Source organism: Daphnia carinata, chromosome 9, assembly GCF_022539665.2.
Source record: "Daphnia carinata strain CSIRO-1 chromosome 9, CSIRO_AGI_Dcar_HiC_V3, whole genome shotgun sequence".
In the NCBI taxonomy this organism is placed as follows: domain Eukaryota; kingdom Metazoa; phylum Arthropoda; class Branchiopoda; order Diplostraca; family Daphniidae; genus Daphnia; species Daphnia carinata.
Window position 1 is genome coordinate 3775408 of NC_081339.1, and position 26009 is coordinate 3801416.

Here is a 26009-nt window from a genome sequence, read left to right on the forward strand (position 1 = left end):
AAAAATATATAATATATTTGAAAAGTGAAGGGCAAAGTTCTGTTGCGACGTGATTCTATTTGAGAGAAGAGAGACTGTACCAAGATGTGGAAAAGAAGAAAAAATGTAGAGGAGCTGCTCTGTTGCTAGGACATTGCTGCCAAGGATGTAGATGATACTGTCACAATTGCCTACCATTGTGTGTGTGTGTGTGTGTGTCGTGGAACACAACGCGTCAGTGGAAAATAGATAACACACAAGCTGTGTTGCAACTCGGCCCAGAAAACTATAACAAAAGCTGATTTCGATTCGACATCATTCTAACCAAAGTATCGTCAGTGTCAACATGAAGCTCAATTTCTTCTCCGCCACAGCATCGGCCTTGCTGGTCGTCTTAATTAGTCAATCGGCTTATGGTACATCATCCTCTTCTTTTTTCGCTAATTAAAATCAGCTCTCTCTTTAAAGAGATACGTCAATGTCATCCTCTTATATCTCAACGATTGAAATGCAGCGTCCGAGAAACTGTCAGCGCAGGATTACGCCTACAATGCCACATGTCTGAACCACCTCCGCAGTCACATCAAACGTGAACTCCAAGCTTCTGTTACTTACCTGGCCATGGTATGTTACAAATAAAAACTTGTACTTCATCTGTTACTATACAGCCCCCACTCCCCCTTACTTTGTGTCTTCGGACATAACCATGGATACCCCAAGAACGTCCGGAATTGTTTCATTTTCCAACTAAACGTTCGTTCTTCTTCCTGTTACAGGGTGCCTGGGCCAATCATTACTCTGTTCAGCGCCCAGGTTTGGCCGATTTCTTCTTCGATAGCGCATCGGAAGAGCGTGAACACGGTTTGAAACTGCTCGGCTACCTTCGTATGCGAGGACATAACGAACTTGACATCTTACCTTCATCTCTGGTATACATACAGTGTTGCCTCCTCTAGTTGGCTAAGACCTCCCTCCCCACTCGTCTCTTTGATCATTGCTTGTCACAAGCACACGAAAAAAAAACACGCTGATTGCAATCTCCATCGTGTGACAGGAACCCCTCAACGGCAAGTACGAATGGGAAAATTCGCTGTCTGCTCTGCGCCAAGCGTTGAAGATGGAGAAGGACGTTACCGACTCCATCAAGAAGATAATCGACTATTGTGCCGATGCTGAGGACCATCAAGTGAGTTTGATTTTGATTACATTTCATACACAGAAGTGTCCAGCTGTCTACGTGAATCGTACAACCCCACAGTTTTCAAGTGTAGGCAAAACACGTAGATAGCGCACCGGTAATGGAATGATGCATCGTCCAATCACGTCCTTCTTAGTATGACGCCACGATTGGGTCTCTTCAAGTCCTTCGCACTCGTTCAATATTTAATCTTTTTTTCTGTTTCTAGTTGGCCGACTACTTGACTGGTGACTTCATGGAAGAGCAACTCAAGGGACAGCGCAACATCGCCGGACTGGCCAACACCCTCCAGGGCGTGCTCAGGAAACAACCGAGACTCGGAGACTGGATCTTTGACAACAACCTGTCCAAATCCAAAGCCGTTTAAAAATGGTTCCAGTTTTTTTTTTTTTTAAACCCCACGGCGCGCTGCATTGCGGTCGTCGTTTATCCCCCTTATTACACCCCTTCGTAGTCTTGTGTAAGAATTAGCAACAAAAAACAAGTCATGCCGGTGCGGAAACGCAACTGGAACAAATACAATTTTCCATATTTCTCCAACAAGCATTTTCTTTTCTGCGTTCATATTGATTTCAATAGCACAAAAAAAACCGCATTTGCCATTTATTTATTTTCTTGCGTCAATCAAAAATAAATGATCGGTCGATGAGCAGAAAAGCAGACTTCCTAATTTACGGTTGACAGACTCGATGGTTCAAAAAAAAAAGAGGATTCCATCCACGCTCTCTCATCATGGAATCTCTTCGTTCGTTCTATACGCACAGTAGATATATAAGCATCGGAATTACATCATTTCCCGGGGACGTCGTCCGCGCTTCCCAAACATTACTCGCAAAGTCTTTGGGGGTTCTGTTAAGCGCATCTGGTTGTATTAAGTCTTGAAATGCTCAGCTTCCGCCTGCCGACCCTCCTTCTTTTCCATTCCCCTCTCTCCGAATCCCGCAAGTCATTAGATTGCATCGTTCCATTCGCGTGGGCAGAGTGCGGTGAAGCTATACCCCCTCCGTTTTCATCTTGCATTTTAGATATGTGCGGATATACGTCTTTTACGCCTCTCGATCGATGATTGACGTTCACTTCGGCAACATCAGAGTTACTTTCATAGTCAGGCAGATCTTTAAAGTCTTGCATAATGACAGCGTCGCAAAACTGTCGGCTTTATTTCACAAACGACAAGCGCACACAGTTGATGGGAAACAAAGGCAAAGCATTGTATCAAATAATTCATAAATCATCACGCCAACAATCGATCGGCTTTATCTTTGAACACAATCGATGAGCGTCGCTTGCTTTGATGATGCTGCACACACACACACACACGATTCGACCTTTACTTGTGTACTTACCCCCCCCCCTCGTATTCGGTCGTGATTGGCTTTATCACGCGTACACGGAACCTAGGGAAATATCAGCCGTGCGTGTTGCAAGTCTGTTCTTTTCCTCCCGAACCGGTCTGTAAATGTGTTCTACGTTATAAATAATAACGATGTCCAACGTGTTTGTTTAAAAGACGAAAAAGAGAGACACGATGCGTGATTTAAAAAAATTCGATGACTTGCTCACGCATTTCGATCACGCCTTCCACGTATGTAATTTATCATCGATTACTATTAGAACCCGCGAGAGTAGAACGGAATTCAAAACTCTGGTGGCAGCTCAAAACAATAACGAGCCATGTGAAAATTTAGTAGGCACATAAATCCGCCTCGTGTTAGATTGGCAAGAACTTGCATGCAATAGATATTGTTTTGCTTGAGGCATGCGTGGGAAAACCATTTGGCAGAGTTTACGGTTCCCACAAACGATATCCGATAGTTGTAAAACAAATACTCGAATGCTTCACGTTTTTCACGATACGACGAAAGAACTATTATCGCAGCTGGTGTTCCAAAAAAAAATTGAGGTTAACACACACACACGCGCACGATTTGATGACAACATTCAGCGCTCGCTTTCATTTGTAATGTATTCTTTTTTAACAACTACAGGACGTGAATAATGGCAATCATGTGTCAACCATCAACAACTTTGTGTAAGACACACACACACACGTTTAGGCAAGTGACTGATCGAAGAGGTAAAGAGCCAAATCGCTGCCGCTCGTCTCCTGGTACATGGGCACCAAGTTGGTCATGTGACCTGCAAGCTCCCGGATGCGTTCAACGTGCTGACTAGTGAATTGGTTTTCCAGAAAATGGCTAAACTATAATACCCCAAAAGCAAAGAAAAAGAAAATCAAAAAAAGAATTCTTTAAAAATAATAATAATAAAAGTAAAGTCATTGGGATGGGAGTATAGGGGCAAACGTACAGCCGTATCTCGGGTACTTCCTTGAAGGTGATGAATCTTGGTAGCCGTAACATGGTGATGATCCTGGATCAAAGCGAGCGCTTCGATTTCAGTCCACGGTTTGATACCGTCGTTCAACTGCAAGGTGAAAGATACACACAAATTGCAATTGTTTTAATGCATCTCGTTTTTCTATAGGGACACATCTCACATTAGCGGAAAGACGAAGACCCGTGTTGTCATCGTCCATGATAGGAGCAACGGTAGCTCCTCGTTTTCCGGCGTATTTGACGAGATCGACGGCGTCGTTCCACATGGAATCCGCCAGGTCGTCCAGGTATTTACCGAATCCAAGACGATTTTCCGCGTCCGTTTCGAAATGGCTCGACATAATCGAGTAAAGGAAGCTTTGAGCGATGTGCTCGTTGATCAAATTATGCACTTGCGGTAAATGTCTCTCGAACGTGCTGAAGACGGCCGTGCAAGCTGAAAAATCTACGCGTTTTTTTTCCCGCGTGAACAGAAAAGAGAGACGGGCGCATTAAAAAGGGAGAGTGAGAGAGCAACTCTACCGTCAGATTAGATTTGTATAAGAACAAGCATTCCCAGCTCCTTAGATCAAAGGGGGAAAAGCTTCGATGTACACGTAAGCCTTACCGTATTGGCTGGCGGATTCATAGCCATCGCTCCAGCCGTCGGCGCTCAGTGAGAGCAGATGATCGGAACATTTGCCCGCATGAACCAAGTTGGCGCAGCCGAACAGGGCCACTAAAATGACGCCAATTTGAGCCATGAACATTCCGGCTATATGTTTGGCGTGTATACTGATGGTCTGCCATTCGGCCGTAATGGCTCAAATAGGAACGAGAAAAAATAAAGGACGTCTCTCCGTGAGCCGCAGATAACAAGCCGAGCAAATCCACCACCAAATTGTTTTTATCGGTTGCACAGCAACAAACTTCTCCCTTTTTTTTTATTTTTATAACAAAAGAAATATATTGTCCTCTCTTGTTCGGCTGGGGCTTGCACACAGGCCGCCATTTGCAGTACGGAACCTTTTCAGAAAGAAGTGCTCAATCATCATCAACTGCAATTGAGTCAATTGAGTTTCGTTGGACACAAGTCAGGGTTGCCCCCCCCCCCCCCCCTACCCGTCTATGAGATGAAAAAAAAAAGCATTTGACAAGCAGTCGCCTTTCAACTTGATTTGGAAGAGCTACGGCAAGAAGGCAAGCGACTGGGAATGCTGGAGATGATAATCAGTTGAGAAACAATCGATCCTGTGACTCGAAGAATGTATGGCATACGTGTCCCCGTCCACGCACGGTTTCCTATATCCACGTTGGAATCTAACTTGACGCAAATGTTTTTGTCTTTCATTGAATTCATGCCAATCCCATCATTTCAATTTCCCTTGACCACGCCTATTCAGCGACCTGTCAACGGCATGCACGCGTGAAACAGTGCCTCACTTCATACGTTGGATCTCGGCCCCCTCAAGATGGAGAAAAGACGTCACCCAGCCAACTGGACCCAACATCGATTATTGCACCAGCTGCCCTAAGGGACGGCTATTGGGGTCGTCACAAACGCCTTTTCTCGTTTATTTTTTTTTTTCCAATAGTGTACAACATCTAATCGTTTTTTTTCTTTCCCCTTTTTTTTTTTGCTCTTGTATTTCCTTTTGTCAAGCAATTTGCTGACGACTACCTAACACAAGTATTTCGTGCAAGCGACAACAATGCAGGGATTGCCAACGATACGTGAGCTTCTTCCTAGAATACTATACCGGACTCGAGGTTCTATGGCCGTCTCGAGTATTGCAGCAACAATATCGTGTTGGAAATGAAACTGAAACGCTGTTGTGACACTCGAAATGACCTCTTGACAGCTTCCGTCTCGTTATCTGTGTCTTTATTAACTTTAAACCCCCAACAAAATAGGTGCCAAGTGTTTAATAGCTCTCCACATTTCAGCAGTGTGTTTTGTTTTTATTGTGTTTAATTCATAGAGGAAAGAGGGCAGCAAAAAAAAAAAAGAAAAGAAATAGAAGAAAAGTTTGACAAATGAATAGTTGCAGCCATTACTGGTCATTAATTACTCAGAAGAAGAATCAATAAGAAAGTGGAATACAAAGTGTGTTTGGTTCCATCGATTGCAAGTTACGCTGAAACTTATATCAATAGCTGGGTTTAAAAAAAAAGAAAATTGTTTTCCCTAAAGTTTTTCCTGGGCTTTGACGAAGAAAAAAAAAGGCGATGTTTGATGCAACATCATAAAAAGAAAGTTACAATTTGGCTTTAGCTGACGCTGCCAAAACACTATTTTTGTCGATGGGTGTAGCCAGAGGGAAGAGAGGCAAGCTTTTCTTGAAAGCGGCCACGTCTTCAACGAGTTCCGTCTCCCTGATCTCTGGTGGTGGCGGCGATAAGGTGACGCCGCCATTGGTGTGCACCACCGGTTCGGCTTTCTCTTGCGCCACATTCGACGCCACAATATGGACGGCCATTTTACGTCGCAATGGCGACTGGTGAAACACATATGAAGCGAAAAAATCCAATAGTTCTTCGTGCGTGATCTGCATCAGCTCCTCAACTTCCACATCGTCACGGTCGAAGAAGTATTGCCCGGTCGTGATTTCTGACCAGTAACGCACGGCTCGATGGCTTAGTTGTTTGGGTTTCTCTTGTCGCCGCACGGCTAGAGCAGTCTTATGTCTTTCAAATTCTTCGGCCGACATATCTTTCAAGGTTTGCTGAAGTAAGCAGTGGCAACAGAAAAAAAAAATGAAATATGAAAAAAAATGGGAAACATAAAGAAGAAACGGGTCAATACAATCAAGCTTTACAAGTCCTGATCGATACTTAGCTGCGACACGAAGATCAATAATTTGTTTACCTCCATGCTGTGCAGGAATGCCTCTATGCGTCCGTCCACGTAGGTTGCTATATTATTCCATAAAACCGTCATTTAAAAATAATAATGAAATTGACTGGGTTCTTTGAATTCCATACGTGGCTTTTCCGATTGGACGATGAAGCGTAAGCCTTGGACACCGTGGGCTCTTCTCACGCCGCTAAAGACGATGTAGCCCAATTGTTCTTGGGTGCGCAGGATATTGAAGCAAGGCTCCTTGAGGATTTGCATGGCAAGCTCGAGTAACATGTTGGCACGCTTTTCCTCCAAGCCCAGCTGCAGGTAAGTTTCGACGCAATGCGTGGCGTGAACGTCATTGTCAGCGCAGTACAAAAAATTGGCACCTAGCGTCCGAAAAAAGGGTGAACGATGAATGATTAATGAAACACAACGTGCGTTAATACTATCAAGTTTTACCATCGTTCATTTGTACTTCGCGGTCGCGGATCAGTTGGCTCGGTAGCAATGGTTTAGTGGCGAAATGAGTTTTAAGGCCCGCTTCAACTGTGTCAACCATGTCCATCGCTTGCTGCATTCGTTAATTATTGAAATTCAAATGTTAACAATTCACACTAATCTTCTTAAATAGACTTAAGAGAATTCTACTACCTGCTTAGTAAGGTTTCCATGGAATAGGAATTCCAGGTGGAGTTGGGAAAAGAGAAACGGTATGAACGACTGGAGTGATTCCACTGTTAAATCGTCGGTGGAGTTCAGTAGATCCGTTTTAGACCAGGCTCTTTCCGCTAGAAGCATGTTCGTGTGGTATGTGGCATGTTGATATGGCTGCTCAGCTCTGTCGGCATGGCAGCGTGAAGATTTAAAATGCATTTCATTTTCTATTTCACGTTCATTCTATTACCTGAAGTTTTGCAACGCCCGAACATAAGACTCTTTGAGAATTCTGAAGCGTTGAGGATCGACCGTAAATGTTGTCAACTTTTCAATTAACTTTTGCAATAGGGTTGGCAACTTATCGTTGTAACCCTTGAGGCTCAGCTTTCACAATCGAAAGAAATAGGAAACATTTGATTAGATTTCCAGGGAAATGGAAATTGATGGCTAACCTGGAGGCCATATTTGGTGCTCTGAAGAGCGTAACCTAATCCAGCAACCTCGGCCGCATAGGTGAACTCATTTAGAGCATCATGGAACAAGCTTGCGAGCAGACAAACTTGCGAGCAGCGTAAAGGATCCAAATAAGCTATCGGACTGATTCATTATAGATTAGAATATTTAGGTTTATCTTTGAGGCATCTTTAAAGATTATTCTTTTGATACCTGAACATTTCGATGTAGACTACCGCTTTGGGAAGCAGAAACTCGGTATCCTGCTTGAACCACACGCGACTCAGTTGACTATTCTTTAAGATGATTGGCCACGGCTGGGGCTAAAAAGAAAAGAATTGCTTTATCAAACGCATACATTGGATGTTCTAATTGCTTGGCTACCTCTTCTCTGGCCACTAAATCGAGTTTTTCAGGGATGAACTCATTACGATGCGGCATATGCAGCTTTTCGGATAATCCAGCATTCTTCCATGCTTCTATGTCCTTGGGATCAATCTTCTCCAGTTTGTACGACGTCCCATACCAAACCTCCTTCGAATCAGCAACAGATTCGAATTTTTTGCCAATTACAGCAATACTGAAATATATATACAAAGTTAATCAGTCAAGTTTTGAACGCAATAAATGTTTCGACATAACCAACCGTATGTTTTCGGGTGTCAGCATATCTAATACGGATGTGACTAATTCAGGTATCCATTCTTTGAAAGAGTAATCACCGCTAATAACTTCCTCCATGGGGTAGTACTGCAGCTTTGAAGCCAGGCTGCACACGTAGGATTGCGGCTTTTCCTTATCCTTGAAACGGAATTGCACTCGCGAAAGACCTTCAAGTTCGTCAAATACCCATTTTTGAGGTTCGAGCTTCCTTAACATATTCAAGTACTACGAAAAACAAACATAAAAATATTGTAGAAGCAAACAATAAGGTTTGGAAATGAACGAAGCGATCTTACTTGAAAAGCTAAAGTGACTATATCATCAACGTGCTCAATTCCATCTTCGGTCAGGTCGACATTGATTCCGAAAAAGGCAAATCCTTTAGCTCCACTGCTTTCTCCAGCCATAAGAGAGTTGACCCATCCTCGATTTTTCAACTCAGACAGCAGACTTCCCGGTCCTTCGTGGCCAATCAAATGGCTAAGGTATCGTTCCGGCTATCAAATAATTAGATCAATTTAGTTGTAAAATCGTACCTTGTAATATCTATTAACGTACTTGGGTTTCATAATATTCCCGCATATCAGGTACAGGGAAGGTAATATTCAAATTACGAATATCTTTGACTGGGACCACCAAGCCTTTCACTTGTAGGTTTTCCGGACCGAACGGATGTTCTTTCCACTCAGGTGATTCTACATTTTTATTCTCAACTTCGGAAAACAATCCGACGCAGAGCTTTTCGAGTTCATCTAGGGATTCTAAATAAAGCACGAATTCGTAAGTTTTGATGATAGTATAAACGAGATAGTTACGGACATATTACTTACCTTGCCCCAAGACAACTAACGACATCAAATTTGCCGAATACCACTTTTGGTGGAATTTAAGCAATTCTTCGCGCACTTGGATTCCTCTTTCTTTAGGAATAGAATCCAATGTTTCTTTGTTACCGGTACCGAACTTTGAATAGGGGTGATCGGGATTAGAAGTTGACTTTTCGAGTTGTGAAAGACGCCAGGCATCACTAGGGATATTTTTGACGTGCTCCGAGTCCACGGCGTTTACTTCCCTATCAGTCGCACTTTCTGTGAAAAGTGGTGTAAGAAAAAACTGGGCAAAACGATCCAACGCAGCTGATAACTGAAGTGGTACAACATCAAAGTAATAATTGGTGTGATCTGATGCAGTGAAGGCATTTGAGCTACCACCTAAAAAGCAAATGGCAAATTCACTGGAATTTAAATAATCTTTATATCAACAAATATACAAGCTCATCATCTCATTTTTACCATGTTCACTAAGAAATTTTGGATACTCATTTTCCACTGGATACTTTTCAGTGCCCAAAAACAACATATGCTCACAAAAGTGGGCAAGTCCAGGTAAATCTTGAGGATCACACATATGCCCTAATCGTAGAAGGAAACAAAATTACTAAGAAATAAAGTACTCATCATTGTGTAGCTAAAGAACTACATACCAACATTGACCTCCATGGCAGCAGCAGATTTATCAGTTGTAGGGTCACTTACAAGTAAAATTTTCATGTTGTTCTTCAGCATTAGTCCCCTGTATTCTCTTTTATCTTGCTCAGATTTTACTATATTGTCCCATCGTTTATATGAATAATTTCCATCCATTTTCACTATGGGTGATGAAGAACTTTGCCTGCAGAAATATAGATTAGTAGCAAGGCTTTAAAATTTTCAAGCTGAAATTACCTGGTTAACAAGTTTAAATTTCCAAATAATATTTTGGACCGCAAGTTCAACTTGCAGGATATTCGAGCAAAGTTAACTATATTGACTACCACGGAAAAAGAAGAAAATAGCATCCGCATTAAATAGAAAGCGTGGATTTATATTGAGACCAAAACCTTTAAGTAAACACATCTATCTAGATATAACAAATAGGGCACAGCAACGAACCAGTCAATAAGTAGTAGGATTTGAAGTTTTGTAAAATTTTAAGATGTAGACTGTTTTTTGATGACTCTTGTAATCTCCTTCTGACCGTCCGCTGTCGTCTGCGACGGCTTGTAGATCTGTCCGTTTGAGTTTGACGCTTTTAGGATCATTTTCTTTTCGATAATACTGAGAAAAATCTAAATTTTAGAAAATTTTGTATGCTGAGGGAATTGAAAAAAAAAAATAACCATTTTTTAGAGTCACAATAAGCTCTCTCGTTTTTTGACAACCTTGTTATTACGAATTTTCCCCTTCATTTACAGACGACGTCTGTTCTTGTCTGACCATGGTTTGGAAGCCGAAAGGAAGAGAAAACGCTGAAGCTGGCTGAAGCTTTTCTCTAATTTGAAAACTATTAACAACTTAACATATTCTACACTTCAACTTTGTTGTACGCGGGCATGTTTGTCATTCCTGTCTTATAAAGACGAGTTAATTCCTTTTGGCAAACACCTGAGTTTCCTTACATCTCCCAACAGTTTAACTGACAGTGAACTTGTGTGGTTGGTGTTATATAAATGTCGTCACCAGGAAAGAAACATGAAACAAACGAAAAGACCACTGTTGACATAAGGGACTGTGATAATCCTGAAATATTTTTTGTAATTGATGAAGTTGGTTCTGAGGATGGTAATGAAGTGAGCAGTGGAGCTAAGCCACAAGTTTTGTTTATAAAAGGAGAATGTTGCCAAGTTATATCTGAGAAAACATCATTTGTATCAAGTGAAGAAGCCTCCACTGCTGTTACAGAAGCACAAGAAGATGGTAAAATTGGGATAATACCTTGTAAAATTGCCTCTACTGCAGTTAAAGATGAACAAGAAGATGATGAACCTGAGATCATTTTTTCCAGTGAACATCCAGCTGTTTCATTACCTATTTTGAGACCAAAATCTGCTAACACAACACCAACTGAAACATTGAGTACCATAGAGGACCATTCTGTAAATTTTAGTTTTTGAATTACTTAACAAACTTGAAAAATATGTTCTAACCAATAAACTAAATAACTTTAGGCAGTTCAAGGGGAAACTGTTCAACCCAGTGATTGTCAACCAGGAATAAGCTTTTTTGAAGAAGCATCTGGAATGTTTTGCTTGGACACTACACCAGAGGAAGGAAAACAAAAACCATTGGGCCCAAGATTCATAAGAGTAATACCTTATGATTCTCAAAAAGTATCATTTAACAAATCCCCTACTAATACCATTGGGTTACTCCATCCTCCATCAGGAATTCAGCTCGACTCTAAAATCTGAAGAAGATTCAGTAGCCTCCACAGGAGATGGCACTAAACAAGACAATAGATGTTTTAATTGTTCCGGTGACCACACCATAATGAATTGCCCACATCCAAAGAACCAAAAAGAAATTTCCAAAAACCGTTCTATGTTTTTGAAGCATCAGCCAAGGATGTAATGTGCAAACACTAGTTCTGCTTCATTTGCATTATCATGTGTTTGTTAATTGGCAACTTTTGTTGTTCTAGGAATCGTTATCATGTTGACAAACCCAACAAATTCGATCATTTTACTCCGGGTGTCATCAGTAAGGAGTTACGGGATGCCCTTGGCCTAAGAAGATCAGATATTCCGTTGCATGTGTACCAAATGCGTATATTGGGATACCCTCCGGGATGGATGGAACATATTAAACAGTATTCTTCCGGACTAGAAATGATCGATTTTGCATCAGCCACCTCATCTTCAACGGAAGGAATTCAAAAAGTAACATATGACTATGACGGAATTATTGACTATCCTGGCTTCAACGTTCCAGTTGACCGCGGTGTGCGTGATGTAAGATAATCAAAAACTGTTCATTAAAATAATGTAATATAAATGTATCCTACTTTTGTAACGAATCACTTACAGGAATGGCGTTATATGAACTTTCCTCCTATGCAAGATTACAATTCCAAAGAGGTACTCATTGGAAATTTGAAGATGCATAACCAAACGCAGATGAACTCAACAGAAGATTCTGGCACCATTTTGGTTGGTAGTTTTCGCTCGAAAATTATTCTGCAAATTATGGATAGAACTTTTTCTTGCTTTATTTTAAAAACATAGAAATTTTTGTATTTCTTCTTTTTTTTACTATATACTTTTTCCTTTTTCATTTAGTTGCATTTTGTTATAAACATTGTTCTTCTTTACTTTTTTCTTTTTAACTTCTTTTTTATTATATTTTTTTTAAATTTTCTCTTAAAGTTTCTATTTATTCATTTATTTCTTTGTTTTATTATTTAATATTTTTCCCCTTCTAGGATATTATAGACATGGACACATCCATAGAAGACCTTGAAGAGCAGCGCAAAGCTTTACTTGCAGAGCTGGATCAGGATGATGATAACGAAGAGAATGGGGTTCGAAATCCAACCATCGAAATAACAGGCGATTTTACTAATGCGTGCAGCTCGGAAGAGAGCCAACCCCATAATCCAACGAATGAAGTCGTTGGAGAAAAACCTATTCAAGCAACCCATCCTGGATCTCCTTTGCCAGAAGCATCGCCAGTGGAAGATGAAAGCCCTAACATCGATGACCAGAACCAATCTCCCAAAAAAAGCAAACTTCTGGCAATGGGAACGCCGGTCTCAATACGATATTCCCCTTACAATACTTTGCCAGCAAGAGATAAATTTGCGCAAAATGGTTGCTTTGGGACTATGGGCGAACTTTTATTGTATGAAAATCTTCCAACCAGCACTGGTGCTTTTCAAAAGATGAGATCTCTTCTTCAAAAAGTGAGGAAAGTGTTCCAAAAGAAATAATGTAATACGAATTCTGAATTTGATTGCAATGTATATATTTCCTCGACAACATTTTGGATCATTATCATCTTCGGAATTGACGCCGAAATTTTTCGAAATAAAAATCATCACTCGCCTTATCATGCTCCTTTTTCCCACTCGCATTGTCTAATCTTCTAGGTAATTCAACAGGAACACTGACGACTGGCTTAACAGCAGCTTCGGCACGCTTTTTCCGTGGTGGGCCTGATTCTTCAATGTTAACTAAGGGATACAGGAAATCATTAGAAACACATTGATAAGAATATGTTTATGAAACTGCTTCTCACATCTGTTATGTTGAACGAAGTTAACGGCCATGTTAGTTGGGACAAACATAGATGGGCCATCTTTTTTCCTCAATCTTTCTTGGAGTAGCTTTTGCTTGGCTTCTTCTGTTGCTTCTATGTTTTTAATTTTTGCCCTTGAAAAGAGAAAAATTGTTAGGCAAAAACTAATTCATGTTTTATGTTGCCATACTCTATTCCCAGATCAACTTCTGGAATTCCACTAAGCATTTGATTGGATAACATTTCTTCTGACTGGACAGTAGACTTCATCCTTAAATATTCAGGTACTGAGGAAAAGGCTATCTCTTCTGGTGTCAAGTATTTGTTAGCTTTGTCTTCATCTTCTTGCATAAGACCTTTCCTTTTTGCAAGTTGTTCCTCAATGTATTTCATCCTATCAAATAAAATGTTTTTAAAAATCATTATAGTTAAAGTTTTAAAACATTTGCTCCCACATTTACTTACATTTCTGCATCTTCATCTCTTGTATTGGTCTCAACTGAAAACTGAGTGCCAATTCCTGTTTCATAAGCATCATCAACTGAACTACTGGGTTTTCCAGTCTTTACAGCTTTCATGTCAGCCATTCCACCAGTTGCAACTTTGAATGGATCATTCTTTATTTGATAGATTCAATTAGTTTACAGTAAATTTCTTTTCACAGAAAAAGATAGGCTCACCACTGTAACCTCTTCTTCAATTGTTATTTTTTTCCCAAGGGCTAAAGCCACTGCACTGATTCCATGAGGTCTTTCTCGTAATTTTTGTAATTCTTTTGTTTCCTCCAACTTGGTTCTATAAGTCATGAAATTCTGTTACACTTTAAAATGTATAACCGATTAAAAAGAAATGCTTACAATACGTCGATTTCCATACTACCACCGCTAGGATCTTCGTCGTTTCCTTCAACATCAATGCGTTGCCTCTGAGGCTTTCTCTTAGGTTTCTTGAATTTGAAATTTTGTACAATATCACTTGAATCACGCTTATCGAATTCTTCCATGTTAATTAGATTTGTTACTTTTTTGTTTTTTGTTTATTCTCACTTTACGGCGGCTTCAAATTCAGACGAAACTTTAGACTATGGGTCTTTGTTATTTTGTAATGTGCAGTGTTGCCATTTGCCGACGCGAAAGGAATTGGCGAAATTGTCGCGCCTGCGCGTCTTATAGTTCTGGGATAGACGTTCCGAGTTCTGGCGCCTCAGTCGTTGCTAGCGTGTTAGCTGAGGCGGGTTGCAGATCATAGAATATTTTCATCACGTGGAACATAATGGAACATTCGGCGTATGTCGGGCATTGAGGGAATACAGAATGTGCCAGAACTTCATCGCAGTCTCCCATTATGGCACTAGACACGTTTCCACTTCCATCGATTAATGATGGAAGTTTTCTCGCGCGCGAAATGTAGTATTACTGCTGCAATTGGTATGATTCACATTGGTTTTCGTATGTCCTGTGGTATAAATGTTTAAACTATGATGGACATTTCAATTAACTCAGCTCTGTGAAATTTTTTGGAATCAAAATGTTGTAAGTGATAGTGCCAGCAATTTGCTGTTAGACTGCCTAGCTCTCCACAAATGTTTGGTTTCCCTAATCACAATTCTGTTTTGTTTCAGAATCTATCTAGAATGTACATGTAGTGATTTCCAGCTCCAGTTTGTCGGAAGAAAAATGGCGCATGAGCATTTCCCGTGATGGATTACATGTGTCAGGTTACATTTAGCTTCATGTAACTATTATAGTATTGCATGTGTAATTTAAATATTTCATGTATTGCCCACCTATTTGATATTTCAGAAAGCTGGTGCCAAGCAGGATGTCTGTGGATAATTCAGATAACAGTTTGACCGTGTGTTCATTGATTCTGTATTCTTCTTTCCATGCGACCTTCACATTTCCATGGTTTCTGCTGAATCTGAACGGGATGTAATAGCATTTGTTAACTTGAGTTTGGCTTCCTTTAATGAGACTTTTTTTTTTAGTTTCTTATAGTTGTGCTTTGGCCAGGAATCCAATGCCTCAGGAGCCAACGAAACATATTTATCAAATTCTTGTGTTGTTGGAAACCAATGGTTGTCTTTTCTATTTTTGTGCCCATGTTACCGATGAGATCACCATGAAGACTTAGCTGCTTAAGGTACGCCACCGATATCTAGAGGCGTCAAACCATCGTAAACTGGGGAAAATTACTCAAAGACTAACATATATTTCAAAAAAATCCACTGGGAATATTGATTTTCCCAATGTAATAATTATGCGCAATCACAATTTATCCACTAGGATGCTGAGCTTAATATCTTTTGATTTTTGTGTAATGTGTGCATTTACAAAAATATTTTTGAGCGAGGCTCTTTAGGTGCGGGACGGTTGTCGTTTTTACACGAATCTCGTTGAATTCGAACTAGGATGCCGGTTAGGGCTGCATACCCCGACTTAAAGCAATCAATTTTTAACGCGATCGTGATTAATCTTTCAACAAACCAATCAGGAATTGCCGGTAGGTTTCGTCAGGGTTGTTTTCGGCAGGGCATCCAGTTTCAACCCAATTTGAGATAAATAAGTTCATACTGGCGTACTTAAACCATTCAATCGATGATTGTTATTCTGCGGTGCTTATCGATAGTTCGTCATTTTCTCCATTGGGGCGCCGCGGTATTTGTTGCCATGGTAAGTGTTTAGTATAAATACGACGCTAGAAAGGTAAAGCATGCTTATATCCTTAATCTCTTGGTAACTTATCTTCATTGATTCTAAAACTGTTTCCTTACTTGTAATTCATAACTGCAAAAGACTTCAACATAGTACATAAAAGCTATTTTGAATATGCTTCAGCATTCAAATGTCATGGGTCTAATAGATCTGAATTTAAATCTATGTATTGTGGAACTTCGGGAAATCTTACATTAAAATTGAAACTGGACACTTCAGTTTAGAAGAATATAAAATATTTGTACCAGTGGAAGTGATAACATTTACGATAAATTGTTCTGGTTTTCAGAAATTCCAATTTTCTGCAGAATTCCTATGCTGGAGTATCAATAATATTCATTAAATGAGACGAAATATTGATACTAACAAGGATGGTTCGTAAAGAAAGAATGGAAGAAAAGATGACCTTGATATTTAACATGATGTAAACAATTTGAGAGCAATTCTGTAGGCAAAATGGTACAAGTCAAACTATCGTTTAACTAAGATATTGATAGTTGTAATGGAAGAAAACAGTTACTGAAGAAGAATAAAGGTTTAAAGCATCTTTGTGAGAGATTGTTGGTTAACTAGCTCATTATACACTTGACATAATAAAACAGAAAAAATTCACAGAGTTTTAATTCGGTTCATACTTTCACGTAAGCAAACACAGATTTACATGCCTCAGAACTGGAGTATCGGGTATCTCACACAATATGGAGTAGAATTCAAGTGCTAGAAAAACTGTTTAAAAACTAGGCATGCTTGGCCGAAATGCAATATTTTTTTTCTTACAATAAATTCGCTGTTCCAAATTTTATGGGTGTTACAAATCTGATTCGATTTGTTGTGTGCTAAGTAGTTCCGTAGTTCTTCGTTACTTCCGACACACTTCCGGAAATTTGCATATAAACAGTTAGGAATCCTAAATTGAAAATCAAATTAATCAGTACCAGTGTATATAAAATTCCAGAATAGTTATCGTATGAAGATTTAAAACCTCGGTTGCTTCGCATCACAACCCAAAAGTTTGAACGCCACCGTCGTCTGTCATGTCCGCCATTAGCCATGTCAGCATGCAAACAATTTTGCCCTGTTGTTTTTTTTAGTTTTTCGTCTCTTTTATGCATCTATACCAACGAGTAAGTAACATACGATCATTATTTTTATTCAGGCGTTATTATTTTGCTTTATTGTTAGAATTAGGAAGATGGAAGCGTTTTATGTAAACCAGCAATGATAAGTTGAACACAGATCTAGCAAGTCAATGCTCAGTTGGTGCTTTGGAAAATGCATTGTTCTGATTTTCGTAGAATAAAATGTCTCTAAGTTCCTCCTCAGAGCCTAGCTAAATATTGTTGGCATATTTTCTGCTTGATTATTATTTGGCAGTGAATCTCTTGCATTCAATTGTAAGTAGAGTTAAAGATCGGTTGAACTGTTTCAAGAACGAGCGCACTAGTTGAGCTATCAGTATTTGACTTATTAGCCTTTTTTATCTCTATCTTATTAATATAAACTAAATCGTCTCTTAACCTTTTTCAATTTTTTATTCAATATCGTGACTTCTGTTGTACTAAACATTGGTTTGTTTGAACTTCTTGAATCTACGTTTGACTAACAAAGCTGTATGACAACTCTTTGTGACAAGCTCTTGTTGAAGGAAGACTGAAGATATGAAATGTTTGATAAGCATTTAGCGAACGGTTTTTTTTTTGGAATGAAAGACTACTTTTCAGAAGTAGCATTCCCTGCCTTCAGTCAGTTTCATATTATGGCACTAGTAATCCTGGGAAACTAATCAAGCTAGTGTTCATTTTTAACTTGTATCATTTTTAAAGTCCCGGCAAACCATAGTCATACTTAGATCTCTTTTATTTAATTCCCATGTTCTTTTAGCTAACTTATTTACATCTGTTACACAGGGTCAGTAAAAAAGAAAATCCTGATAGTCGCCTCATCGCCGTCTTCGCCATCGCCATCGCCGTCTTCGCCATCGTCTTTGCCATCGCCGTCTTCACCATCGCCGTCTTCGCCATCCCATCGCCGCCATCGCGGTCTTTGCCTTTGCCTTCACCATACACTCATCGCCATCGCCATCGGCATCGCCATCCCATCGCCATCGCCATCGCCGTCTTCGCCATCGCCATCGCCGTCTTCGCCATCGCCATCGCCGCCATCGCCATCGCCGTCTTCGCCATCGCCATCGCCGTCTTCGCCATCGCCATCGCCGTCTTCGCCATCGCCATCGCCGTCTTCGCCATCGCCGTCTTCGCCATCGCCATCTTCGCCATCGCCATCGCGGTCTTTGCCTTTGCCTTCCCCATAATCTCATCGCCGTCTTCGCCTTTACCTTCGCTATCATCTCGTCGCCGTCTTCGCCTTTACCTTCGTCATCATCACATCGCCTTCTTCGCCTTAGCCTTCGCCATCATATCATCGCCATCTGCATCATTCGCCTTGGTATTGTTTTGTTTTGTTTTGCATGTTAGTGTATAAGTTAACCCGTTGGCTGCCACGCCGTTTGGTCCCATTTTTTTTTGTAGATGTAGGGACTTGGGCGCTGTTCTCCTCATGGCCATGGGGGGAACAGTCGCCATTGCGCCTAATGGCTTTATGCCATTAGGCGCTAGGCAATGCACCATTAGGGACTTCTCTTTGTCGGCACGGTGAGAGATATCCTGGGGTGTGCATTCCCAGAATGGACTCTTTCACCGTGCCAGCCCGGGCTTGTCTTCGGACAAGCCCCACCTTGGTCGGGGATCCTTCCGACTCGACGTGTAGCGAATGTAGTTTAAGCAACCTACGGGTTGCATGGCGTGGCAGCCATCGGGTTAATTTAGTTAAGTGTTTGTATGTATTTATGTATGTGTTTGTATGTATTTATGTATGTATTTGTATGTATTTATGTATGTATTTGTATGTATATATATGTGATGTAAAATAGTGGTGGAATTGAAGGGTGGAGGTGGGACAATAAAAATAATTTCAAATTTATATATTTTTCTTGTGTATTTCATTTTACTTTATAAAGTTAGTTTTAATAGTTAACACTTACCATGTATATAACTGAATCTCAAGACGTTGACAATGTTTAGTGAACATCCCTTTTCACAGTTGAAAAAAGACATTTCCTTTTTGTCTACAAAAAACCCAAAAAGATCTTCACAATATGGCGGACTTGACTACCCAGTAGGGAACATATACAAGGTTCTTCAGGAACTTTCCTCTGTTTCTTGCGTGCGGGAGAATGATTCAACAACACAACAATGGTACTGGATGGCTTTTATTAAAATAGCACGGAATAATAATGATATTTCTTTCTTTTCCAAAGTGATTCTGCGACCACTACAGCATCCTGGTAAATCACTAGAACCTAAAAGTACAGTAACAAAGCTAAAACGACTAAATTAAATAATACCATCACTTAGAACTACCTGATAACTACTGCCTGATTACTCTGGATTTAAGACATCCAGGCTGTGATATTGATTGCAAAGGACTGTCTTCTTCGTGTAGCACCCTTGGTCCCAAATGGGTGTATTCGACTAACCGAGATCAAAAACGTGGTGGCTAAGCCAATCAATGCTGCTCCTTTGAATAATTTAAAATGTTTTACAGAATGCTTTTTGACACTAGTAGTTGCCATAATACCTTTACGAGCTTACTTCACCTTTAAGCACAGATTCAATTCACGAAATCCAGGTCTAAACACGATGAAATCAACAGTAAAATTTCTAGAAGGAAGACGTTTATTTCATGCTTCCATCCTCAGCCCGACGCCACGCGAAATAGAACAGCTGATAGAATAGCGTGAAAGAAAAGCTGACGTGGTGGCAATGACAATTGATCGGAATTAGTCACTTCTCCACAAGATGTCTTGAAAATATGCAACATAATTTCCAGCGGATGGTGCTGCAAGTTCATGAGCCTCTAGCGGCTGAAATCGAAACTATTTTTTGACATTTGATTCTCATTGTTTACTTTGTTGTTACTTTGAAAGCGTGTATTTGAGTTTACTTCGTCGGAATAGCTTGTTGTTTTTACCTCCACCACTATTATTGATGTGCAAATTTTACGCTGCTTCGTTACCAACACAAAATGTAATCTGTTGGGCATAGAACAAGGTAATATTAACGTACTTTTGGAAAACCAGGTCTCATGTTGTATCATTCTGGATAAAGCCATTGTTACAAGCGAGGTAGCATTCATTTCTCAATGCAACAAAATATTCGCAGTCTGTAACAGAAGATTTTTTTTTTATTGGAATAAACCTTCAAGAAATTCTAACAAGATGTGCTATTTGCCATCAATATTCCTCAAGAATTGGATCTCCTGTTTACTTTTTTCTGGTAAGAACCATATTTGTTCCAGTATGGCCTTAATTCTGATGGCTATCAAATTAAGGGGATGGTTTTGAAACATTTGCTTTGATTATTATGTGTGTGGTAGTGCTTTGAAGTGGTATACAGGTGGTACCTGAAAACTGAACTTTACGAAGTTTGAAAGGCAATGTTATGTTAATTTACTATAGTTTAGGACTGAAACTATGCAGATCTTGTGTACCTTGTAAAGGAGAACATAGTTCATTTTTTTACTTTTCGAAATTTTAATTTTCGGTATAACTTCCGGTTTGAAATTGCTTAATAACTCACTATCTGTTGGTCTGAAGGAAAAAAGAACCACATTTGCGTAATCCTCGTGAAATTTGGGGTCGAATCCATGTGTCAGTAGAAAATACCCGAAAATCGTCAAAAATCGCAAATTTCCCTGAACTATAGTTCAGGAAAAATCGCGATTTTGGCCAAATTGGACTTTTCGCCAAAAACAAGTCAAAATAGGTCAGACACACCTTAAATTTCACGAGGATCACGAAAATCAAATTCGTTTTGTTGTGGGCCCAGTATTTCTGGAGATATAGTCTACTTTCGGTCACTTCCGGTAATTTTTTTTTTCAACTTCGCAAAAACTAAAAAATGAACATTAATATGCCAAACATATTAAGCATCTTGATCATATATGAAATGGTGTTATGGCTTCTTTCGTGCTTGTTTTTTTATTTTATTGTTGGTTGATTGATGTACTTAAGACACTACTTCGTTAACCGAGACTACTAGCATTATGTATCACGCTAATGGGAAGGTATACCTGATAAATATAGATCATAGCATGAAGATATACCACATAATATTATTATAGCCTTGTCATGCACAGCCATCTGATGTACAGTCCGCTGTATCGTATAAGTACGCTACGGAAATTTTTGTAGTTATAATAGCTCTGAGGTAGAGCGTCTGACTACGGTTATCGAAAGTCAAGAGTTCGAGTCACGTATGGATCTTCTGTGCTAGAGGATTGAGTTATGGTTCCCACTGTAGACAATATTTCTTTGTCAAAAAAACGAATTACTCTATTGTATTTGTAGGTGACATTCCGAGACGGAAATATTAAATTGAGTTGGGACGCACAACAATATTATTACAAGTGCAAATAAGTTTCCTTCAAAAGACTTGGAAAAATAGTTATTTAATTGACAAGACTCATGGCTCTATGGTTGAGCATCGGCGTCGCACGCAAGATATTAAGGGTTCAATTCCCAAACGAGTCAAAGTGAAACCAAATAAATATATGTCTCTCTAATGTCAAATTAAATATACAACGATGTAATCAATTCCATATCATTAGTGCATTAAAAGTTGAAGAATCTCCATGAAGTGAGATTAAAATGCATCGTTTCATAAACAATTAAATCGTTTAATGACGAATTATTCTCCTACAATAGGGAGCAGCAAATAATTGAAAATATAACAACATTGTGACCCAAGAATAAATAGGAAATGTTCACATCAGAAAACAGAGAAACTGCACGAAAGTAAAAAAGACAAGTTTTGAAATTTATTTTTAAGAATTTGTATTGGCAATATTCCGCACAATTTAAAGACTTGCAACTTTGAAAGGGCAAAATAGCCGATTTCAAAGTTGCTGTCAACCAAGGTAGGGGGAGACACTACCTCAGTTGACTCACCGGGGAGATTACCCGGTGCGTGGCTAAGAGAAGCCGGAAGAAGAGCGAAGGTCGCGGACAAGCTTTTACGTGAGCGATTAACCGTTAATTCGGATTTTTGGGCAGCCCCACAGCCCTCCAATGATATCATCGAACCATGGGGACCCCCACGTCCCCTTTCCGGACAGCGCACTCACAACCGTTTACTGCTGATCACAGTAGGGGCATGACCCCCTACGGGCTTATTAAAAATTTAAGGGAAACGGGGCCACAGAAAAGAAGGGAGCCCAGATATGCACTTCAATTTATATAAATTTTAATACTTTGTTTTCAGGCAGCAGCAACGACTGAAGGTAATGGGCAGGAGGCATTTTTCAAAAATTTCTTCGGGCTTCCAACCGTTATCATTATGAAATTTGGTTCGACTAGATACCTCTTTTGATTCAGTACGATTCTTAACCTATTTAAAGAAAACGAAACATGAATCAATTTTTAAATGTTTGCCTATCAATATATATTCAATAAGGATCGGTGCAATCCTTCTTTACCTCTTGTTTTGGTGAACTACTGGAATTAATTACATTCGGCTAATGGTTTGACAGACAGTGCTTGCTTGGATGGTAAGTTGACGGGCAGCGAAGAAACTCATCATTAAGCGCCTACCATTTTCTAATACCTATGCAAATAACACAATAAATGGCATTTGAATTAGTTGTAATCATGGGTTTCCAGGCACAAAAAAAGAGACAGACTTATTGGCTGAGACGGTTCAAAACGTTCCAACTTCTTTCAGGACCCCTGCATCAGAATGACAGACTGAGGATGAGTTCGGAATTCGCGAACTGAGATAGCCAATTTCGGTAATATACTTGATCTCTTTCATACTAGGTATGTAATCTAAATTTGCTGTACAATGTACAACAAAAAATAAAGTAGTAAAATAATTCTGTATAAAAAATTTACAGAATTGCACTTTGTTACACCTATTTGGCTTTGTTAAGTGATACTAACTTACAACATAGTCCTGTAAAGTTGGTCACCAGGCATGACAAGCAATACATCTTCGATATAAACTGAGGCAGTCTTATTCAAGAATGCTTCCGTTGTCCAAACACACTGCATAGTGACTGATGAAACAGCAGAAAATCAGGATGTAGATTAACTGATTTCCAGAAATAAGTACTTTTGACGTTTGAAATTCTGATGAACTGTTTTTGCTGTTCACATTTTTCAAAATGTTAAGCACATACTTAAGGCCCCCACAGCACAGAAATTTTCCCAGTTTTGCAAACATACAATCACAGCATCTATAAGGAACAGGAGAGGTTAAAAGTTTTCTTTCTTTAAAATTCTATTTATTTCATAACATACCGTGATAAGCTCTTCTTTTGTAATGGGCAGCCCTCTCTAAGTACTTGCATAAGTAATGCTTCAATACTAGGAACAGCTGAAACAAGAGGTTGTGAAAAAAAAAGTATCAGTACCACTGGCAAGAATGCAAACATGAAGACTTGTTAGGGACAGTATCTACAATTGGTACAAATGACAGATGGGGTGAAACCAAAATATGATGAAATATCCTGACGACGTATGGCAACCGCAAAGTACGCTACAGCGCTAGCGCGATGCAGCAGAAAAATTCGGTGAGTGTATGTAGAGAATTACCTAGAAATCTGACCGGGAGGTGGCGAGAGCAGTGAAACAGAAAAAAAGACCGATATTTTTTTTTATTTTGGGTAAAACGGATTGCCATACCCATACCTTCTTTTTAAAGTTAAGACACCTTGCCCAATTTACAACAGGTTCAAGTCTTATTTGTAAGTTGTTCTTGCAGAAAAATGAAGCGACGAAATCCGCCGTCTTTTTGCTGCCGACAAAAACGATAGTCTTGGCATCACCGAGATCTTGTAAAACTTCGATCAGTTTAGCCCTCTATCTCTTTTCGAGCACTGAAAAAACTGCTGTTCAACATCCGGATTGGTGCCACCGACAATGCCTGCTGTAACGAATATGTGGTCTTCCATGTACGCCACAGCCAGCGCTTGTACTTCATCTGGGATGTAGCCGAACACATACAAACACGACGGATTCCCTACAGAGAAACAAATAGTATTACATCAGTCAAATATCATACTCAAAAGCCATCGAGAATATACTTTCGGATGCATCGTTGGATGGTTGACAATTTTTTCAAAATTGGGACCGAAACCCATATCAAGCATTCGATCAGCTTCGTCCAAAATTTAAAACCTGACCCCCGGAAGTCAAATACTCCACGGTCGAAAAAATCCTGGAGTCGCCCCGCGGTCGTGACAAGAGTATTGCACCCAGCTTGAAGATTTTGACCGCTGATGACTCGTGACAGTTCCTCCATATATAATCACAGACTTTAAAACCGAACTGTAGGAGAATTTACACGCCTCGCGGTGAATTTGAATGGCCAATTCACGCGTGGGTGCGACGATTACAACTTCTTGCTTTTGCCTCATGGCATGAGACGCACCAGCAATACCTTGTTCTAACAATATGTTCATAACCAGTACAAAGTACGCCGCCTACATGAAAAAAAGGTAAAATTTTAGATGACTTAATCAACGAATATCACAAAGGGTTTGTTGAGTATCTTAGATGTAATTGGACCTTTTAGTAGTCGCAATCACCGGCGGGCCCACTCAAAATTACTTTTACTTCAACTTACCCAGTTCATACCAATCCATTGGAACCAAGCCAGTACTAGGGCATCAAGGTTTCAAGATTACACAGCGTTAATTAATTGGATTACCGTTTTGCCGGAGCCCGTAATAGCACAAGCAATTAAATCTCTTTTGGCAAGAATAACTGCAACAGAAGCTTTCTGAAGAGGTGTTGGTTTTATGTCGCCAGAATTATTAATGTTTTGAAGTAGTAGTTGGCGCAGGCCGGCTTCTGCGAATGATGTTAGGTATTTTGAGGTACATCTTTTCCTGTAACCTAAAGCAAACCCAATAGATATTTTTAGATCATAAAATTCAGTTTCAAGAAATGTCTTACCTGGTGGACGACATTATCAAAATTGTTACAGCTTTCCCCACAGACGATGCCCTTAAACAGTTCCTTTTCATCACGTGTCACCGCTTCCAGAATGTATTGCTCACACGGCTTTCCGTCTTCCGTCAATTCACTGAACAGATTCGGGCAGCCTTTCGAGGGGTCACCAGCTTCATGACACTACAGGGTTAAACAATAAACACTGGAACATAAACTATTTTTGAGAAGATACAATTGATATTACATTTAACACTTGCTGCCACCAATGCATCCTCCTTGAAGAAAATCCCTTGCTACATTGCCCTCTCTTCGTCAAAAATGAGCACTAAAAATGTTTTTTTTTTGTTTTTCATTTACCTCATGGCAGGTACAACTTCCAACACCGCCACGGCCCTCTTGTGGACAAAGAAATGTCCCCCTTCCCAATACTATAAAAAGCACCAAGAAGTTAAGTTCAAACACATTTTTCGATATTTTCATCTTACTTTGTGACGTCAACGGACCACTACCACCGCCCCCACCAGCTTGTAGACACTTTCTGGTCCTTCTCCACACTGTTAAACAAATCCATATTAAAGTAATCACAAAAGAATACAAGAAAACACTTACCTTGTGACTCTGGACAGAAAAAATGTAGATCAGAATGAATGAAAAACGAGTAAATTAAATGCCAAAAATCGCCAAAGCCGCGAGGTCAAAAAGTAAAATATACCGAGGTATGTAGGCAGCAGACTACACGCGTTAACCCAATCTAGAAATATGGCTGAAAAAAGAAATGCGCAATGAGCCACGGTTTAAAGCGCCTCTTGTGGACGCAAAGGTCATTACAAGAAACTTTATCCGCATATCTACCTATAAGTTAATGCTATCATTGTGTCAAATATTCAATAATATGAATATTCAAATATTCAGTGTATTTAAAAAACGATTGACTTAACAAAAAAATAGCAACTTTTTGTCTAACCACCTCGAATATGAAGAACTTGGAAGTTCCAAATCTTAACTGTAACAACAACTCAACACTCAACAACTCAGCAAGTAACATTATTTTATATTCCTTGTTTTTGGAGGAATCCTTGAATGCTTCACTTTTTTAAAATATCAGTTCTACACAA

General features: G+C 39.7%; 5 protein-coding genes and 4 long non-coding RNA genes across 10 annotated transcripts; 3 read left to right on the plus strand and 6 right to left on the minus strand.

The window, feature by feature from the left end:
* Positions 1-247: 247 nt before the first annotated feature.
* LOC130688336 (ferritin heavy chain-like) lies at positions 248-1720 on the plus strand. The gene is made up of 5 exons (XM_057511319.1): positions 248-395; positions 494-603; positions 756-908; positions 1034-1165; positions 1386-1720. Exons 1-5 carry the CDS (start codon positions 326-328, stop codon positions 1542-1544), a joined length of 624 nt encoding a protein of 207 aa, XP_057367302.1. The 5' UTR covers positions 248-325; the 3' UTR covers positions 1545-1720.
* Positions 1721-3148: 1428 nt separating this feature from the next.
* LOC130688334 (ferritin light chain-like) lies at positions 3149-4305 on the minus strand. Its single transcript, XM_057511317.2, has 4 exons — positions 4124-4305; positions 3678-3961; positions 3488-3604; positions 3149-3380 (listed from the first exon to the last, which is right to left on the minus strand). The coding sequence occupies exons 1-4, from the start codon at positions 4263-4265 to the stop codon at positions 3231-3233; spliced, it is 693 nt and encodes a 230-aa protein (XP_057367300.1). The 5' UTR covers positions 4266-4305; the 3' UTR covers positions 3149-3230.
* A 1058-nt stretch (positions 4306-5363) lies between these two features.
* Positions 5364-10141, minus strand: LOC130688309 (insulin-degrading enzyme-like). Of its 2 annotated transcripts, XM_057511288.1 has the most exons (17): positions 10045-10141; positions 9838-9922; positions 9597-9784; positions 9406-9525; positions 8944-9324; positions 8672-8874; positions 8410-8610; positions 8097-8338; positions 7835-8030; positions 7664-7773; positions 7450-7594; positions 7245-7381; positions 6992-7178; positions 6800-6911; positions 6481-6726; positions 6365-6411; positions 5364-6221 (listed from the first exon to the last, which is right to left on the minus strand). In XM_057511288.1, exons 3-17 carry the CDS (start codon positions 9754-9756, stop codon positions 5754-5756), a joined length of 2955 nt encoding a protein of 984 aa, XP_057367271.1. In that variant the 5' UTR covers positions 9757-9784; positions 9838-9922; positions 10045-10141; the 3' UTR covers positions 5364-5753. The 2 variants fall into 2 exon arrangements, with proteins under 2 accessions (XP_057367271.1, XP_059353077.1); XM_059497094.1 differs by having other exon boundaries at positions 9838-10124.
* Positions 10142-10377: 236 nt separating this feature from the next.
* On the plus strand, positions 10378-12978 carry LOC130688312 (zinc finger CCHC domain-containing protein 8 homolog). Its single transcript, XM_057511292.1, has 6 exons — positions 10378-11027; positions 11100-11237; positions 11317-11498; positions 11573-11882; positions 11958-12080; positions 12353-12978. The coding sequence occupies exons 1-6, from the start codon at positions 10602-10604 to the stop codon at positions 12857-12859; spliced, it is 1686 nt and encodes a 561-aa protein (XP_057367275.1). The 5' UTR covers positions 10378-10601; the 3' UTR covers positions 12860-12978.
* LOC130688330 (splicing factor C9orf78 homolog) lies at positions 12871-14249 on the minus strand. The gene is made up of 6 exons (XM_057511312.2): positions 14025-14249; positions 13848-13962; positions 13633-13784; positions 13358-13561; positions 13168-13301; positions 12871-13102 (listed from the first exon to the last, which is right to left on the minus strand). Exons 1-6 carry the CDS (start codon positions 14168-14170, stop codon positions 12924-12926), a joined length of 930 nt encoding a protein of 309 aa, XP_057367295.1. The 5' UTR covers positions 14171-14249; the 3' UTR covers positions 12871-12923.
* Positions 14250-14413: 164 nt separating this feature from the next.
* Positions 14414-16059, plus strand: LOC130688347 (uncharacterized). The gene is made up of 4 exons (XR_009000421.1): positions 14414-14699; positions 14789-14901; positions 14970-15098; positions 15155-16059. It is a non-coding gene; the product is annotated as an uncharacterized LOC130688347 (long non-coding RNA).
* Positions 16060-19131: 3072 nt separating this feature from the next.
* LOC130688342 (uncharacterized) lies at positions 19132-19667 on the minus strand. Its single transcript, XR_009000414.1, has 3 exons — positions 19518-19667; positions 19301-19457; positions 19132-19239 (listed from the first exon to the last, which is right to left on the minus strand). It is a non-coding gene; the product is annotated as an uncharacterized LOC130688342 (long non-coding RNA).
* A 2129-nt stretch (positions 19668-21796) lies between these two features.
* On the minus strand, positions 21797-23530 carry LOC130688346 (uncharacterized). The gene is made up of 5 exons (XR_009000420.2): positions 23239-23530; positions 22883-23174; positions 22620-22773; positions 22416-22543; positions 21797-22327 (listed from the first exon to the last, which is right to left on the minus strand). It is a non-coding gene; the product is annotated as an uncharacterized LOC130688346 (long non-coding RNA).
* Positions 23531-23651: 121 nt separating this feature from the next.
* LOC130688348 (uncharacterized) lies at positions 23652-25450 on the minus strand. The gene is made up of 5 exons (XR_009000423.2): positions 25380-25450; positions 25139-25322; positions 24898-25074; positions 24024-24837; positions 23652-23959 (listed from the first exon to the last, which is right to left on the minus strand). It is a non-coding gene; the product is annotated as an uncharacterized LOC130688348 (long non-coding RNA).
* Positions 25451-26009: the final 559 nt, after the last annotated feature.

What these genes read in the sequence shown, in the direction of transcription:
- LOC130688334 (XM_057511317.2), bottom strand. Translation starts at nt 4,265, where the DNA reads ATGTTCATGGCTCAAATTGGCGTCATTTTAGTGGCCCTGTTCGGCTGC. An exon ending in GTCTTCGTCTTTCCGCTAAT is followed by an intron (nt 3,605 to 3,677) that starts GTGAGATGTGTC and finishes TTCACCTTGCAG; the next exon opens with TTGAACGACGGTATCAAACC. An exon ending in GAAGTACCCGAGATACGGCT is followed by an intron (nt 3,381 to 3,487) that starts GTACGTTTGCCC and finishes GGGGTATTATAG; the next exon opens with TTTAGCCATTTTCTGGAAAA.
- LOC130688309 (XM_059497094.1), bottom strand. Translation starts at nt 9,956, where the DNA reads ATGCGGATGCTATTTTCTTCTTTTTCCGTGGTAGTCAATATAGTTAAC. An exon ending in GGGAATATTATGAAACCCAA is followed by an intron (nt 8,611 to 8,671) that starts GTACGTTAATAG and finishes ATTATTTGATAG; the next exon opens with CCGGAACGATACCTTAGCCA. An exon ending in CTGACACCCGAAAACATACG is followed by an intron (nt 8,031 to 8,096) that starts GTTGGTTATGTC and finishes TATATATTTCAG; the next exon opens with TATTGCTGTAATTGGCAAAA.
- LOC130688312 (XM_057511292.1), top strand. Translation starts at nt 10,602, where the DNA reads ATGTCGTCACCAGGAAAGAAACATGAAACAAACGAAAAGACCACTGTT. An exon ending in TGGGCCCAAGATTCATAAGA is followed by an intron (nt 11,238 to 11,316) that starts GTAATACCTTAT and finishes ATCCTCCATCAG; the next exon opens with GAATTCAGCTCGACTCTAAA. An exon ending in TTGACCGCGGTGTGCGTGAT is followed by an intron (nt 11,883 to 11,957) that starts GTAAGATAATCA and finishes AATCACTTACAG; the next exon opens with GAATGGCGTTATATGAACTT.
- LOC130688336 (XM_057511319.1), top strand. Translation starts at nt 326, where the DNA reads ATGAAGCTCAATTTCTTCTCCGCCACAGCATCGGCCTTGCTGGTCGTC. An exon ending in AATTAGTCAATCGGCTTATG is followed by an intron (nt 396 to 493) that starts GTACATCATCCT and finishes ATTGAAATGCAG; the next exon opens with CGTCCGAGAAACTGTCAGCG. An exon ending in ACATCTTACCTTCATCTCTG is followed by an intron (nt 909 to 1,033) that starts GTATACATACAG and finishes ATCGTGTGACAG; the next exon opens with GAACCCCTCAACGGCAAGTA.
- LOC130688330 (XM_057511312.2), bottom strand. Translation starts at nt 14,170, where the DNA reads ATGGAAGAATTCGATAAGCGTGATTCAAGTGATATTGTACAAAATTTC. An exon ending in AGTATGGAAATCGACGTATT is followed by an intron (nt 13,963 to 14,024) that starts GTAAGCATTTCT and finishes CATGACTTATAG; the next exon opens with AACCAAGTTGGAGGAAACAA. An exon ending in TTGAAGAAGAGGTTACAGTG is followed by an intron (nt 13,785 to 13,847) that starts GTGAGCCTATCT and finishes TATCAAATAAAG; the next exon opens with AATGATCCATTCAAAGTTGC.